General features: G+C 49.7%; 1 protein-coding gene across 1 annotated transcript; it reads left to right on the forward strand.

Annotated features, from left to right (window-relative positions):
* Window positions 1-11,602: 11,602 nt before the first annotated feature.
* ITPRIPL2 (ITPRIP like 2) lies at window positions 11,603-14,079 on the forward strand. The gene is given in 1 exon segment (NM_001193712.3): window positions 11,603-14,079. A coding segment is annotated over 1 exon segment (1,608 nt). The 5' UTR covers window positions 11,603-12,085; the 3' UTR covers window positions 13,694-14,079.
* The last annotated feature ends 1,485 nt before the right edge of the window (window positions 14,080-15,564 follow it).

The raw sequence follows: 15,564 nt of genomic DNA on the forward strand, positions 1-15,564 counted from the left end.
CCGCAATGCTAGCAGGAGACCAGGAAGAGGGGGTCTTGTGTTTGACATGTTAACTTTGTAGACAACGGCTTTCTGCCCTCGGTGGCTTTATGTCCCACTCACTTCTGAGTTTCTTTGGTCCCGTTGGCCCTCCAGGCAGAAATTTAATGACTGTCAAAATTCTCACCATGACATCACCAGACAATGTCAGCGGGAAGTCGGCGCTAGAATGACTCGAACTAGAAGAACTGGAGCAGGTGGAGGATCGGGTTCTTAGTCTTTAATTGCATTGGCTTTATAGAGTAAATCTCATAGCCTTAGAGTTAATATCGTACCAGTTTATTGGCACCAAATTGCATTACAGACTCATTAGCTCTCTCATGGCCCTTCATCTCTGCCACACCAAAGCTTTCCTTTGACTGATGTTAGTTTCATTATTCATGACTCTTATAGAGACAGTGGCCTCTAAAATAGAGACCAGGGAAGAGCGTTTTTCTTTCTTTCTTTCTTTCTTTTCTTTTCTTCTCTTTTTTTTTTTTTTTTTTTTGAGATGGAGTTTTGTTCCTGTTGCCCAGGCTGGAGTGCAATGGCACAATCTCGGCTCACTGCAACCTCTGCCTCTCAGGTTCAAGTGATTCTCCTGCCTCAGCCTCCTGAGCAGCTGGGACTACAGGCACACACCACTGCATCCAGCTAATTTTGTATTTTTAGCAGAGATTGGGTTTCTCCAAGTTGGTCAGGCTGGTTTCAAACTCCCAACTTCAGATGATCTGCCCACCTCAGCCTCCCAAATTGCTGAGATTATAGGTGTGAGCCACTGCGCCCGGCCAGAAGAGGATTTTTCTAATGAAAGATTCTTTACCAATCCAGGGCTACTTTGCTGGACTTCTGAAATAAGACTCATTCCTTCTTTTGTTCTGTTGGTCATTCTACAATTAGTAATTGAGCACCTATAAGACAGACATGGACCCTGCTCTCAAAGCAACTTACAATATATTTGAAAATACACTTAATTAGAAATCACAATTAGTATGGCACTGATCCAACAGTGGCTCATGGAGCAGATACTGTTAGTTGCTTACTATGGCAAAGGGTGATGAGTGTCCCCCAATATTTATTCTCTTTCTTTTTTACAGTAATGAAACATTTATGTTTAGCAAGACACATAGAATTTAGGCTAATGAGTATATTTCCCAGCCTCCTTTGCTGTTATATGTGGTCACATGTCTAAGTTACGGGATTTCTGCAAAAGATTTCCTTGCTGTAAAATAGAGATCCCCCTAAAAAAACAGAGCTAACTCAGTAAAGTACCAGGCATGGTGCTAGGTCCATTTTCTGATGGATGTTGCTATGTCTGGATGTGATGCCTGGATCCATGGCTGCCATTGTGTAACCAGGAGGAAAGTTAGTCTGAAGATATCAGAGCAGAAAGATGGAAGGACTTGATGTCATGGTTGAGCCATTTAATAAGCAAGCCTGGAGCCACTCCACCTCCAGATGTCCTGTTATGTAAGGTTGTAACATGTCTTTGTTGTTTAAATTAGAAGAGTGAGGGCCTTCTGTTACTTACAGACAAGAGCATCCTGACCAAACAGCATGGTACACAGAGTCCATCGTGGCCTGTCTTGTGGCGCACTCTCCAGTCTCATCTCTCAGTGTTGCTTTCTCCAGTCCCAAACTTCAGACCCCCTGAATTTCAAACCATGGTCTTTCATCCTCCAGGATTCCATGCATGAAATGACTTCTGCCCAGGATGCCCTTCTCCATCTCTTTATCTGACAATGATCAATTCATCCTCCAAAATCAGCTTAGCAGGCATCTCTTCCAGGAAGCCTTTTGTACCAGACCCAGCTTATGGGCCACCCCAGATCCATTTGGCCCCATCTGCACTCCTGGGCCTCAGCCACTTGCCTTGTTTCGTGTGTGAGTGTGTGTGTATGCGCGTGCGTGCATGTACTTTGAGGCAAGGTCTTGTTCTGTTGCCTAGGCTGGTGTGCAGTGGTATAATCAGGGCTCACTGAAGTCGCAGCCTCCCAGGGCTCAAGCAATCCTCCCACCTCAGCCACCTGAGTAGCTGGGACTACAAGTGTACACCACCTCGCCTGGCTAAGTTTTTAAAAATAATTTTTTGTAGAGACAGGGTCTCACTATGTTGCCCAGGCTAGCCTCAAATTCCTGGACTCAAGTGATCCTCCCGCCTTGGCCTCCCAAAGTGTTGGGATTCCAGGTGTGAACCATCGTACCTGGCCTGCCTTGTTTCTTAACAAGAGCAGCCCTAGCAAGGGATCACTCTATTTTCACAGCTGGAAAGAACTGGCTGCTGCCACTCCTGCCACAGGACCTCTTTGTGTGGTGCTGATGATAAGGAAAGACCACCCACATGTACAGGCAGGGGCTTTCAGGGACACTGGCTTCTTCATCATGTCCACATGGCCCGGAGTGGGGACAGTAAATATCCTGTGGGTATCCTTTGACCAACAAGAGACAGGACATGGGAAGAATCATCAGCTCAATTGTTTGCCCTTTTTTCTCCCCAAATGTTTAGAGATTAAGAGGCTCTGTGCAGCCTCTTTGAAGGGGATGGAGGAACCAGCTGTGTTTGCTGCAAAGCTTCCTTCGGCTTGAACCACTCCCCGTAAAACACTCATAGGCAAGCCATACCCTTAGGTTCTGTTTTCTGAGGATCTGGGCTAAAGAGCCTGCCCACCCCACGCTGCCACCACCCAGCGAATCTGGGTGGCAAGGAAGAGACACATTTGGACGATCTCAGACTCCGGCAGGGATTGTTAGAAGGATCACAGGGAACCCAGACAGTACTACTTACTCAAGTCAGAAAAAGAGCTGTAAGGTCATTCAGGCTGCGCGGCAGCTTTTGTGCTCCCAGATCAACTCCGATAGCCCACCATTCTTGGACTCAGCTGTTTGGTTGCCTTGCTTCTTCCTACTCTCCCCTGACCTGCCGTGGTTTCCACTGCCCCCTGGCCTTTGCCTACTCTATTGCTTCCGCTGATTTAAGTCTTCTGCTTAATTCTGAATTCTCCTTCCTCAGGGCTTCTGTGTCCCCTTCATTCAGACTCCCCAAGAGAGAAGATAGGCTTGGGTTACTTGGTTGCCATTCAGTACTGGGTGGCATTGTTGGCAAAGTTGTGCATTGGACTCCCTTGTTCCTGGTGGCCCTGGTCCAGTCCCTTGAGAGTGTTTAGAAACATCTGCATCAACTTGACATTGCTGTGACATTTACAAGGGTGTGACTGACAGGCTCATCTCTCTAGGCACAGGTCAGTGTGGATAATCTCTAAATAAAGATAGGCCCGGTCAAATATTGAATATGCAAGGTGATTAAAAATTTTTTTGTGTGTGTGTAGAGATGGGATCTTTCTCTTTTGCTCAGACTGGTCTCGAACTCCTGGTCTCAAGCAATGCTCCCACCTTGGCCTCCCAAAGTGCTGAGATTACAGGCACCAGCCACCTCACCTGGCCAAAAGGAGATTTTTAAATAAAATAATCGTCAAAAGTCTAAGTTGCCTGTGAATTGCATATGACATGAGCTATGTAATAGTCTTGTATAGTAGAACCAACAGGAAATTTTAAATAACAAACCAGCAACAGGTCATTTATCACAGATAGTTTGAGAATCACTGGGAAGGCAGCAGTGAAGGAATCTGAGTGGAACTTCCAGAAATAACTCTTAAGCCACAGAGCAGAAACTGGCCCACCAGGGAAGCTGCCGCCTCTGTCCCCACCAGGAAACTGCCTGCAGAACCAGGGCCGCTGCTCCAGCTGCGGAGTTGCAGAACCACCCCACCTCTGCTGCCAGCCACACTAGCAAAGCGGGTGTCTCGGGTGGCTCCTGTCTTCGTGCCAGGAAATGTGGGAATGTGTTTCGCTTCCCAGCTCCTGCTGCAGAAGCTCCCTAGAAGAAAGCTGAAACGAATGGCTAGTAAATGGAGCCACAGTGTCCATTCAAAAATTCTACACTTCCGTGACCACAGGACTGATGCCCTGTTCCCCCAAGCGGTCACATGCTCCTTGACCACAAGCATATGCACATTTTGTTTATATTACCTGGAATGGTCTCCTTGAATTTCTGTTGGTCAAAATCCTATTCCTTCCTTCCTTCATTCATTCATTCAACAAATCTCTATAAAGTACCAGGCATGGCAAAGGCTACTCGGGATACCAAAATGAATATGGCAAAGCCCCTGAGCCTCATCAACTTCAAGAGCCTCATCAACTGATTAGAGAAATAGACATGAACATAAACTACACTGCTCTTTTCCTTTCTGTCCTATAAAGCCCTTTACAATGTAAAAGAGTGAAGTATAGGGAGGAAGAGTCCAGCTCTGGAGTCAGACTTGCCAGCTGTGTGACTTTTTTGAGACAGGTCTCTCCCTTTCATCCAGGCTGAAGTGCAGTGATGCAATCGTCAGGCTCACTGCAGCCTCAACCTCCCAGGCCCAAGCGATCCTCCTGCCTCAGCTTCCTAGGTAGCTGGGACTATAGGCACACACCACCACACCCAGCTAATTTTTTTTTTTTTAAAGACAGGGTCTCACTATGTTGCCCAGGCTGGAGTGTGATTTTTATTTTTATTTAATTAATTAATTAATTAATTTTTGAGATGGAATCTTGCTCTGTCATCCAGGCTAGAGTGCAGTGGCATGATCTTGGCTCACTGCAACCTCCACCTCCCGGGTTCAAGCAATTCTCATGCCTCAGCCTCCTGAGTAGCTGGGATTACAGGCATGTGCCACCATGCCCAGCTAATTTTTGTATCTTTAGTAGAGACGGGGTTTTACCATGTTGGCCAGGCTGTTCTCAAACTTGTGACCCCAAGTGATCCACCCACCTTGGCCTCCAAAAGTGCTGGGATTACAGGCATGAGCCATTGCGCCCGGCCCCTGGAGTGTTTTTTAATACGTTACTTAACCTCTCTCGGCCTCACTTTTCTTCTTTTCTTTTTTCTCTTTTTTGAGATGGAGTCTTGCACTGTCACTTGGGCTGGTGTGAGTGATCTCGGCTCACTGCAGTCTCTGCCTCCCGGGTTCAAGTGATTCTCCTACCTCAGCCTCCTGCGTAGCTAGGATTACAGGCGCCCGCCACCATGCCCAGCTAATTTTTTGTATTTTTAGTAGAGACAGGGTTTCACTATGTTGGCCAGGCTGGTCCTCACTTTTCTCATATGTGAATGGCAATAATAACAGCACCTGCCTCATTGGGTTTGTTCTGTGCATTCCAAGAGATACTGCTGAGGAAGTGCCACATCTAGGAGGCATGTGATACAGGCATCAAATGGACTATCATATCCTGTCCTTCAAAACCTGGTTACATGTTACCTCTCCATGAGCTCCCCCTGCTCCCGCTGTGGGAAATGAAACCCTTCTCTCTCTTTTCCTCTCATCACTGTTCACATTCATTCTCTGTGAGACACACCTCCAAGACATCAGACACTCTGGGAGGAGTGTCTGTATATATACTTGCTAAGCTATTGAAAACAAAAGCCATAGGAGTGACCTTTGTCAAACATTAAATGCTAAAGGAGTTTTGGTTTTTGGTTCTTTTCTTTTTTTTTTTTTGGTTTGTTTTGAGACCAGGTCTCGCTCTGTTGACCAGGCTGGAATGCAGTGACGCAATCATGGCTCACTGCAGCCTCAACCTCCTGGGCTCAGGTGAACCTCCCACCTCAGTCTCGTGGGTAGCTGGGACTACAGGTGTGTGTCACACTGTGTTGCCCAGGTTGGAGTGCAGTGGCATGATTTCGGCTCACTGCAACCTCCACCTCCCAGGTTCAAGCAATTCTCGTGCCTCAGCCTCCTGAGTAGCTGGGATTACAGGCGCGTGCCACCATGCCCGGCTAAGTTTTTGTATTTTTAGTAAAGACGGGGTTTCGTCATGTTGCCCAGGCTGGTCACAAATTCCTGAGCTCAGACAATCTGGCCGCCTCGGGTTCCCAAAGTGCTAGGATTACAGGGATGAGCCACTGTGCCCGGCCAACAGTGACAGTTTTCTTAATCCACCCATAGACTGTGTGTATGTACCATTTTCGTCTGTCAGCTCAAAGCCCTGTGTTTTCCTTCACATTCCCCTTGGCCTAACACGTGGTAAGAACCCACAAATATGAGTAGTAAATTAATGAATGAATAAATCTGTATTTGCTCTGACACATATAGTAGATTTGCCAACTGTAAAGTTCTGAGGCCTGTACCTTGAGTCCTTTAGAGGAAATGGGCTATGGAAACAGATTACAGGCAGCAAAAATAGCAACAGTAATACGTCATTTACTCGGTGTAGTGGGGGCGAATTATGGTCCTCCCAAAGATACGTTCTCATCCTAACCCCTAGAACCTGTGAATGTGACCTTCTTTAAAAAAAAGGGTCTTTGTAGACATAATTTAATTTAAGAATCTTTAAGGATCTTTAAATTACAGATCTCCAGTTGAGATCAATGGGATTACTCCAGTGCATTCTAAATCCAATAAAAGGTGTCCTTCTAAGAAACAGAAGGCCAGGCACAGTGGCTCACGCTTGTAATCCTAGCTCTTTGGGAGGCCAAGACAGGAGGATTGCTTGAGGCCAGGAGTTCGAAAGTGGCCTGGGCAACACAATGAGTGAGACCTCATCTCTACAAAAAATAAAAAATTACCTGGGCGTGGTGGTGCACACCGTAGTCACAGATATTCAAGGAGGCTAAGGCAGGAGGATCATTTGAGCCCAGGTGAGATCAAGGATGCAGAGAGCCGTGATCACCCACTGTACTCCAGCCCAGCCTGGGTGACAGGATGAGAACCTGTCTCAAAAAAAGAAAAGAAAAGAAACAGAAAAGGAGAAGGCTCAGATCCAGAGGAGAAGGCCATGCAAGATGAAGGCAGAGATGGGAGTGAGGCAGCCACAAGCCAAGGGGCACCTGGAGCCGCCGGAAGCTGCAAGAGGCAATGAGGGATTCTCCTCTGAAGCCTCCAAAGGGAGCACAGTCCTGCAGATACCTTGATTTCAGATTCCTGCTTTTGAGAACTCTGAGATAATACATTTCTGTTGTTTAAACCACCTGGTTTGTGGTATTTTGTGACAGCAGCCCTAGGAAGCTAATTACTCAAGGTACATTGAGCGTGTTTGTATGACCCCTAAGCCGAGATTAGTTTTCAGATTTTTTTTAGAGTTAGGATCTCGTTCTCTCGTCCAGGCTGGAATGCAGTGGTATGATCATAGTTCACAGCTCACAGCAGCCTCGACATCCTAGACTCAAATGATCCTCTTGTCTTAGCCTCCTGAGAAGCTGGGACTACAGGTGTGCACCACCACACCCAGCTAGTTTTTTTGTTTTGTTTTGTTTTGTTTTAGAGACAGGGTCTCACTGTGTTGCCCAGGCTGGTCTTGAACTCCTGGGCTCAAGCAATCCTCCTGCCTTGGCCTCCCAAAGTGCTGGGATTATAGGCATGAACTGCTGTGCCCAGTAGGTTTTCATATTTTTAAATGGCTGAAAAAAATCAAAAGAAGTGTATTTCATGACACATGAAAATCTTACAAAATTCAAATTTCAGCATCCATAAATAAATTTGATGGGCACAGCCCTATCCACTCATTGACAGATCATCTCTAGCTGCTGTAGTGAGTTGATTATGTCTCCCTAAAAGGTAAGTTCAAATCCTAACTCCTGGCCATGTGCAGGTGACCTTATTTGGGTCTTTGTAGAGGTCATCAAGTTAAGATGGATTAGGGTGGGCCCTAAATTCAATAAATAGTGTGAGAAAGGAGGGGAAGATTTGGATACAAAGACCTAGAAATACGCACAGGGAAGAAGGCCAAATAAAGACAGAGGCAGCCGGGTCCAGTGGGATTACTCCTGTAATCCCAGCACTTTGGGAGGTCGAGGCGGGTGGATCACCTGAGGTCGCGAGTTCGAGACCAGCCTGACCAACCTGGAGAAACCCCGTCTCTACTAAAAATACAAAATGAGCTGGGCGTGGTGGATCATGCCTGTAATCCCAGCTACTCGGGAGGCTGAGGCAGGAGAATCACTTGAACCCGGGAGGCAGAGGTTGCGGTTAGCCGAGATCAAGCCATTGCACTCCAGCCTGGGCAATAAGAGCGAAACTGTCTCAAAATAAATAAATAAATAAATAAATAAAAATAAAAATGAATAAAAGACAGAGGTAGAGGGATGCAGCTATTAGTAATAAAAGTAATGGCAAGAACCGCAATTATTTTTGCACCAACCTAATGCAAGTTGAACTTTGCCAAGCAACGGTTCCAAACTCGGCTATTTGGGGGCCACAGCAGTGGACCTGAGCAGTTGTAGTACAGACTTTATAATATCCAAGCCTAAAATATTTACTCTGTGGCCCTTTACAAAGAGTGTGTGCCAGGCTGGGCATGGTGGCTCATGTCTATAATCCCAGCACTTTGGGAAGCCAAGGCAGGAGGACTGCTTGAGGCCAGAAGTTCAAGACCAGCCTGGGCAACATAGTGAGACCCCATGTCTACAAAAAATTTAAAAATTAGCTAGGTGTGGTGGTGCATGCCTGTAATTCCAGCTACTTGGGAGGCTGAGGCAGGAGGATCCCTTGAGCCGAGAAACTCAAGGCTGCAGTGAGCTATGATTGTGCTACTGTGCTCCAGGCTAGGCAACAGATCAAGACCTGTTTCTTAAAAAAAAAAAAAAAAATAGTGTTTGCTAACTCTGACCTAGAGCATTGTCATTATTTGTATAGTTGGAGATAGCATACTACTATATCTGCCAGGGGAAAAATAAACCACTCTGTTGGTAGCACCCCATTTTATAGATGGGGAGATAGAAGGAAAGATAGGTTAACAGAGTTATCCGAACGAGGTGGCCAGCTGTCATCTCTGCATAGCAAAACATCTCATCCATCTTTTTCCAGCCACAGCACCATGACTTTCCTTGGGGGGAGAGACACCCCTTCCCACAATTCCCACAGTTTGAACAGGGCTGACTCCACCCCTTGGTTCCAGGGTTGGGTACCCAACTGTATTAGTCAGCTCAGGCTGCCTCTGCAAATACCATAGACTGGGTGACTCCAACAACCGAAATTTATTTTCTCATAGTTCTGGAGGTTAGAAAGTCCAAAATCAAGGTCTGGTAGGGTTCGGCTTCTGGTGAGGGCTTTTCTCCAGGTTTGCAGATGGTCTTTCTTTGGTGCAACCATGTGGTGAGAGAGCCGTCTCTCTCTCCGTCTTATAAGGTCACCAATCATATCAGATCAGGACCCTATCTTTCTGACCTCATTTAACTGGAATTACTGCCGAAAAGCTCTATCTCCAAATACAGTCACACTGGCCGTTAAGGTTTCAACATAGATTTGGATTGGGGTTGGTGGGGCACTACCCAGGCAATGCTAATCCATGCATTCCCTTGCTTGGTGACTTCAGAATACGACCCGAAACGATCCCAAGTCATAGCATTTACCACAACTTTTAAAAAAGCAAGCCTCTCTGGCCAGGCGTGGTGTCTCACGCCTGTAATCCCAGCACTTTCGGAGGCTGAGGTGGGCAGATCATCTGGGGTCGGGAGTTCAAGACCAGCCTGGACAACATGGTGAAACCCCATCTCTACTAAAAATACAAAAATTAGCCAGGAATGGTGGCGTGTGCCTGTAATCCCAGTTACTTGGGAGGCTGAGGCATGAGAATCACTTGAACCCAGGAGGTGGAGGTTGCAGTAAGCTGAGATTGTCCCACTGCACTCCAGCCTGGGCAACAGAACGAGACTCTGTCTTTAAAAAAACAAAACAAAACAAAAACAAAAACAAAAACAAGAAAGGCTCTTTTCCTCTGCACTGAAGACAATGTGAGACTAGAGCAGCCAAGGGCATATGGAGAGGACCTGCGGAGAGTACAGTCCACTTAAAAGGCAGAGCTAAGAAGTGAAGGGAGAACAGGTCTGCATCATTGAAGCACCTAGATCCAGCTGTACCTGAAATCCTTTCATGGATCTCAGTTGACATGATACAATTGTGTGTGTGTGTGTGTGTGTGTGTGTGTGTGCTTAAGCCAGTTGGAGCTGTGTTTCTGTCACTTGCAACCTGAAGAATCTTGACTAGTAGATGATGATCTCATAGCTAACAGTAGTAGACGGGATCTGAAGGCAGACCTGCTTAGCCCTCTAACATGTTTTAATGTATTCACCCTTGCTCTCTTTAAAGGTCAGTGTGAGCAAAGAAGGTGTAATGAGTGTGAATAAAGAAATACAATTATTTAAATAGAGCAGATTATTTCAGGAAGTGCTCCCTGTTAGGAAACAAAACAAGCTTCCTAGGACTGAAGCTCCAATGTAGGCCCTGACAAAGGACCCCCAAAATTCCCAGCAGATGAGGAAGGGACCTTCCCTGGGCCCCCTCCTGGGAGTTCTGTGCCTTGGTTTCTGCCCAGCTCTGCAAAGGCTGTGTAACCTTGTGGGGGAGGGCGGGAAAGGGGGGTGCAGCTGAACCTGCCTGAGCTGAACCTGTTTGTGCCCCTGTCCTCCACTGGGAAAATAATTGTATTTTAATTTAATTTAATTTTATTTATTTTATTCGTACAGAGACAAGAGTCTTGCTCTGTCACTCAGGCTGGAGCGTGTGATATGATCATAACTCACTGCAGCCTCGAATTCCTGGCCTCACTCAAGCGATCTTCTTGCTGCCTCGGCTTCCCAAAGTGCTGGGATTACAGGAGTGAACCAGCATGTTCCGCTGAAGTCTGGGGCCAAATGTCACCCCTGTCATCCTCTGGCTTCCGCGGGTCAGCCACCACTTTCTCACTCCCTCCAGCACTTTTGTTTATTTTAGAGCGTTTTCTTGCTGTGGAATCCTTCCCCCAACTTTTTTTTTTTTTTTTTTTGAGACGGAGTCTCACTCTGTCACCCATGCTGGAGTACAGTGGCGCCAGTACACCCACGCTGGAGTACAGTGGCTCACTGCAGCCTCCGCCTCCTGGATTCAAGCGATTCTCCTGGCTCAGCCTCCCCAGCAGCTGGGATTACAGGAGCGCGCCACTATGCCTGGCTAATTTTTGTATTTTTAGTAGAGATGGGAGGGGGGTGGTCTCACCATGTCAGCCAGGCTAGTCTTGAACTCCTGACCTTAAATGATCCACCCACTTCGGCCTCTCAAAGTGCTGGGATTACAGGAGTGAGACACTGCGCCCGGCCCCTTCCCTTTTTTGATTCCCATTTTTAAAAGGCTGTAAGCTTCACGAAGGACAGAAACCTTGTCCAACTTGTCAACTGCGATTTCCCCAGCACCGTGGCTCTGGCCTGGCACATGGTAGGTGCTAGGTGAATACTGGTTTGAACAGAGGACAGACGCAGACGGCAAGGGCCACTCCTGTGCCAGGGCCTGCCACGCCACCACGACTTGTGCAGTGGGGGCGGGGAGGATTGGACAGTTTGGCTGTGCGCCCTCTTCTCCTTTTCAACGTCCCAGTATAACTTCAAGGGAGTGCAACTCCAGAGGCTCCATGGACGAAGCCACCGCCCCGGAATCAGGGCCTTCCCAGTTCTGCCTTCGGGGAGGGAGGATGGGGGTGGGCCGCGGGAGGCCAGTTCCAAGCGCGTCCTGAAGTCCCTCCCGCCGCCCCGCGTCGCTTTAAGGCGGAGGCCCGGGAGGGGGCCGACCCGGCTCGCCAGCTCCACGCTAGGCTCCAGACTCCGGCATTTCCTCCCGGCTAGCTGGCGCGGCTTCGCCTCCCCCTCGGAAGAGGAAACTGCCGGGGTCCGAGTAACAGGGTCAGGCGCGGAGAGGAGCGGCGGGAGAGCCAGGAGGGCCGCCCAGGGTAGGAGGCGAGCCAGGCCGGGCCAGAAGCTGGCCGACGGCGGCGCGCGGGGGCACCGGGCGGGGAGGGCCGCTGAGCCGGACTCAGCGCGCAGCCGGGGCAGGGCGCGGCCCGGGGCCCGAGAGCGCAGGGCGGGCCGCAGCTGGAAGGAACACTTGAGCTGGGAGAGGAGGCCGAGCTGGAGGGCGGCTTCCCTCGGGCCTGCGATCGGGAAGCCGCCGCGGAGAAGGAGACGGGGACAGCGGGGCTGCCCGGACGCTGTGCGCATGCTGGGCTGGGGTCGCCGCCGGGGCTCGCCCCTTGGGCTGCTCGGCCACCGCCGCCCCGGGCGCCCGGCATGTCGGTGCACTACACCCTCAATCTACGCGTCTTCTGGCCCCTGGTGACCGGTCTGTGCACCGCCCTGGTGTGCCTCTACCATGTCCTGCGGGGAAGCGGGGGCGCCCGGGCTGAGCCACCCGACGGCGTGGACGGCGGCTTCCCGCTGCTCAAGGTGGCCGTCCTGCTCCTCCTCAGCTACGTCCTCCTGCGCTGTCGCCACGCTGTCCGGCAGCGCTTCCTGCCCGGGTCTCCCCGTCTGGGGAGTCACGCCGCCTTCTCCTCGAGACACTTCCGAGAGCCGGGCCTCAGCATCCTGCTGGAGAGTTACTACGAGCACGAGGTGCGTCTGTCTCCGCACGTGTTGGGCCACAGCAAGGCGCACGTGAGCCGGATCGTGGGCGAGCTGGTGCGGGCTGGCCGCGCCCGGGGGTCCCCCGGTCTCATTCCCGGGGGAGCGCTGGCCTTGGCCTTCCGCGGAGACTTCATCCAGGTGGGCAGCGCCTACGAGCAGCATAAAATCCGCCGGCCCGACAGCTTCGACGTGCTGGTGCCACTGCGCCTGCCGCCGCTTGTGGCGCTGGAGCCACGGAGCCTGGGCGAGGAGCCAGTGCTGGCCCCAGCCTTCCGCGGCTGCTTCGTGTGCGCCCTCAAGGCACCACCCTCACCATTGGGGGCCTCGGGAGGCCACTGGCTTCGGGACTGCAAACCCTTTGCTGATGCCTTCTGCGTGGATGTGCGCGGGCGGCGTCACCTCTCTGCTACTTTGGTGCTGCGCTGGTTCCAGTCGCATCTGCAGCGCTCCTTGGCCACTGTGCGTTACAGCCTGGAGGGGCGCTGTCGGGTCACCTTGACTCCAGGTGGCCTGGAACAGCCCCCCACCTTACACATCCTGCCCTGCCGCACTGACTACGGCTGCTGTCGCCTTTCCATGGCTGTGCGTCTCATCCCCGCAGTCCATCTGGGAGATGGGGTCTTCCTTGTGGCGCCACCACCGCCACCCCTGCCCAGCGCGCCCCTGTTGGAGCTCCCTGAGGGCCTGCGAGCGGAGGCACTGTGGGGTGTGAACACGGCACGCCAGGAGCAGAAGCTGCTGAGTTGGCTGCAGGAACGGGCAGCTCCAGGTGCCTGCTACCTCAAGTGCCTGCAGTTGCTTAAGGCTCTGCGAGATCTGGGCGCCCGTGGGCTGGACTCAGCGGCTGCCACCCAGTGGGGACGCATCCTGTCCTCATATGTGCTCAAGACAGTGCTGCTGGCAGTGCTGCTGCGCAAGGGGGCCCCTGGGCAAGGCTGGGATGAGGAGCACCTGGGGAAGTGTTTGGAGGAGTTGGTGCAGTTCCTTAGGGACTGCCTGCTGCGACGCCATACGCTCTTCCACTGTGTCCTGGGCCCTGGTGGGGCGGCTGCTGAGGTGGGTCCCCTGCCCAAGGCACTGCGGGAAGCCGCCCCAGTTGACCTCCTGGCCGCTTTCGACGGGCAGGCCCGGGAACTTGCAGCGGCGCGTTTGCTGTCCACGTGGCAAAGGCTGCCCCAGCTTCTCCGGGCCTACGGGGGTCCCCGCTACCTTGCCAGGTGCCCCCCGCCCCGGAGTCAGCGCACCCAGGGCTTCCTTGAAGGTGAACCGTAAACCCTGACAGCACCCCCACCTGACCAAATGCTCCTAAAGCCTTTCTCACTGGGTGGGGGTGGGAATGGCGGCGAAGCCAGTTAAATGCAAGATTGCAGAAGGCAGAGAAAAATTTGGTGGCTGCCACAAGCTTTAGTGGCTTAAATATCACCTCCTTGCTTCACAGTCCAATATAATATGACATCTTCACACCCACTAGAGTGTCCTGGGCAAACTAAGGGAAAACATGCAACAGCAGCCCCAATAATTGGTTCAAATGTTCTCTGTGGACGGATTCTGTAGAAGGATGTGGCTTTTACAGAAGTCCAGTAGAAGTAAGAACTAGCTGCAGGGAAAATTTCTTCTTGTCGATTTTTAGACACAGATCTCTCTGCCCAAATTAAAAACAAACAAACAAACAAAAACACTAAAGTTTTTGACACAATTACTTGCTAGGTACTTGGTTCCTGATTGTCTTTAAAAAGAAAAATCTGAATCTTTATTTGCAACTGGAATTGAAGTTCTATTTTAGGGGCTAATGTTCAGAGGAACATAATTTCCACTGTTCACATTAATATTAATGTATTTTTAAAATGGTGCAATCACAGGTGTTTGACAAGATTGTCAAAAAATTAAGTCACACAGATGGAAAGGCAATCGAGAGTTGATTAGAGAAACTTCCAGAGAAAATAGCACTTTATATTGATCAATTCACTCATATTGTGGTAATTGCTAGCACCAAGCATTGCGTCTGAGAGGGAAGCCAATTATATTTATTATTAAATGTACAGCCTTGAAAAGTGGCCAGCATGCTTGCCTAACATCACCGCAGGCCACAAGCTGGGATATGTACCAGTCCGTCAACACCCATTCATGGAACTACCTACTACCAGCCAGACATGGCTGGAACCAAAGCAGCAACCAAATACATATTCAAGACAACACTGGTGAAGGCATAAAACATGTTGGCTTTGGAGAAAGATGTGTTTTAGGCTTTGCCTGTAAAGGTGTTTCTCCAAGGCTGGCTGCTGGCTGGAGACAGAAACGGTTTTTGTTTTAAGGTTTTTAGCAAACTCCTTCACAAAGAGATTTCTTTCTGAGCTTAATGAGCTGATGAAAAGGAAATGCCTGCTGTTTAGCATGTGGTTTGTGCTGGATCTCTAACCATTGATGGTTCCTCCTTGTTCAGGCAGTCTTACGTGGTCCAAGAGACCTGTTGATTCAGCACAGGTCTTGCAAAACATTTCACTTATATTTCAGTATCTTAGGCTCTGTGCTTGAAGGTCAGTTACTCCTTGGTCGTGGGCAGAGGAGACAAATTAGGAAAAGAGCAAGGGAGACAGCACTTGACAGCAGTCTGTCTCTTTTTTCTCTTTAGGTATCAGTATCACCAGGTTGGGTGTATTTTGCAGCTGGGAGGAGCCTGTCCTGGAATTCTTCCTTGTTCTACCAAATTTATAACAGCCCTCAATTACAGTTTTAAGTTCACCATGGCCCATCATGGGTTTGCCTGATTGGAAATGCAGCCAGTCTAAGTGTTACACATTGGTTTTTGTTTTTTTTTTCTTAATAAAAACATGTACCTCCTCAGACTCTTACAGCTAAAATTTGGAAGACAGAAATGGCGATGTGAATAGAATCATTGTTGAAGTTCTGAGCTCTTTGGAGGGAACTCTATAAACCTTCTTTCTTTAGGGGATCCACTTGCCCGCTGTGGGAAATCATGGTGAGTAGGTGATTTACGGGGAATCCTTCTCCTCAAAGCTGCATTGGCTTCTTATATCCTTTGCAACCTTGGGCTGAAAGAGAAGCAGCTGCAAACATTGTGCGTCTCTTTGAGGTTGTCTTGAGGCCAGTTCCCCGCAAAGGTCATTCCTAGCTTTGTGAGATCA

This window comes from Macaca mulatta, chromosome 20 (assembly GCF_049350105.2).
Source record: "Macaca mulatta isolate MMU2019108-1 chromosome 20, T2T-MMU8v2.0, whole genome shotgun sequence".
NCBI classification, from domain to species: Eukaryota; Metazoa; Chordata; class Mammalia; order Primates; family Cercopithecidae; genus Macaca; species Macaca mulatta.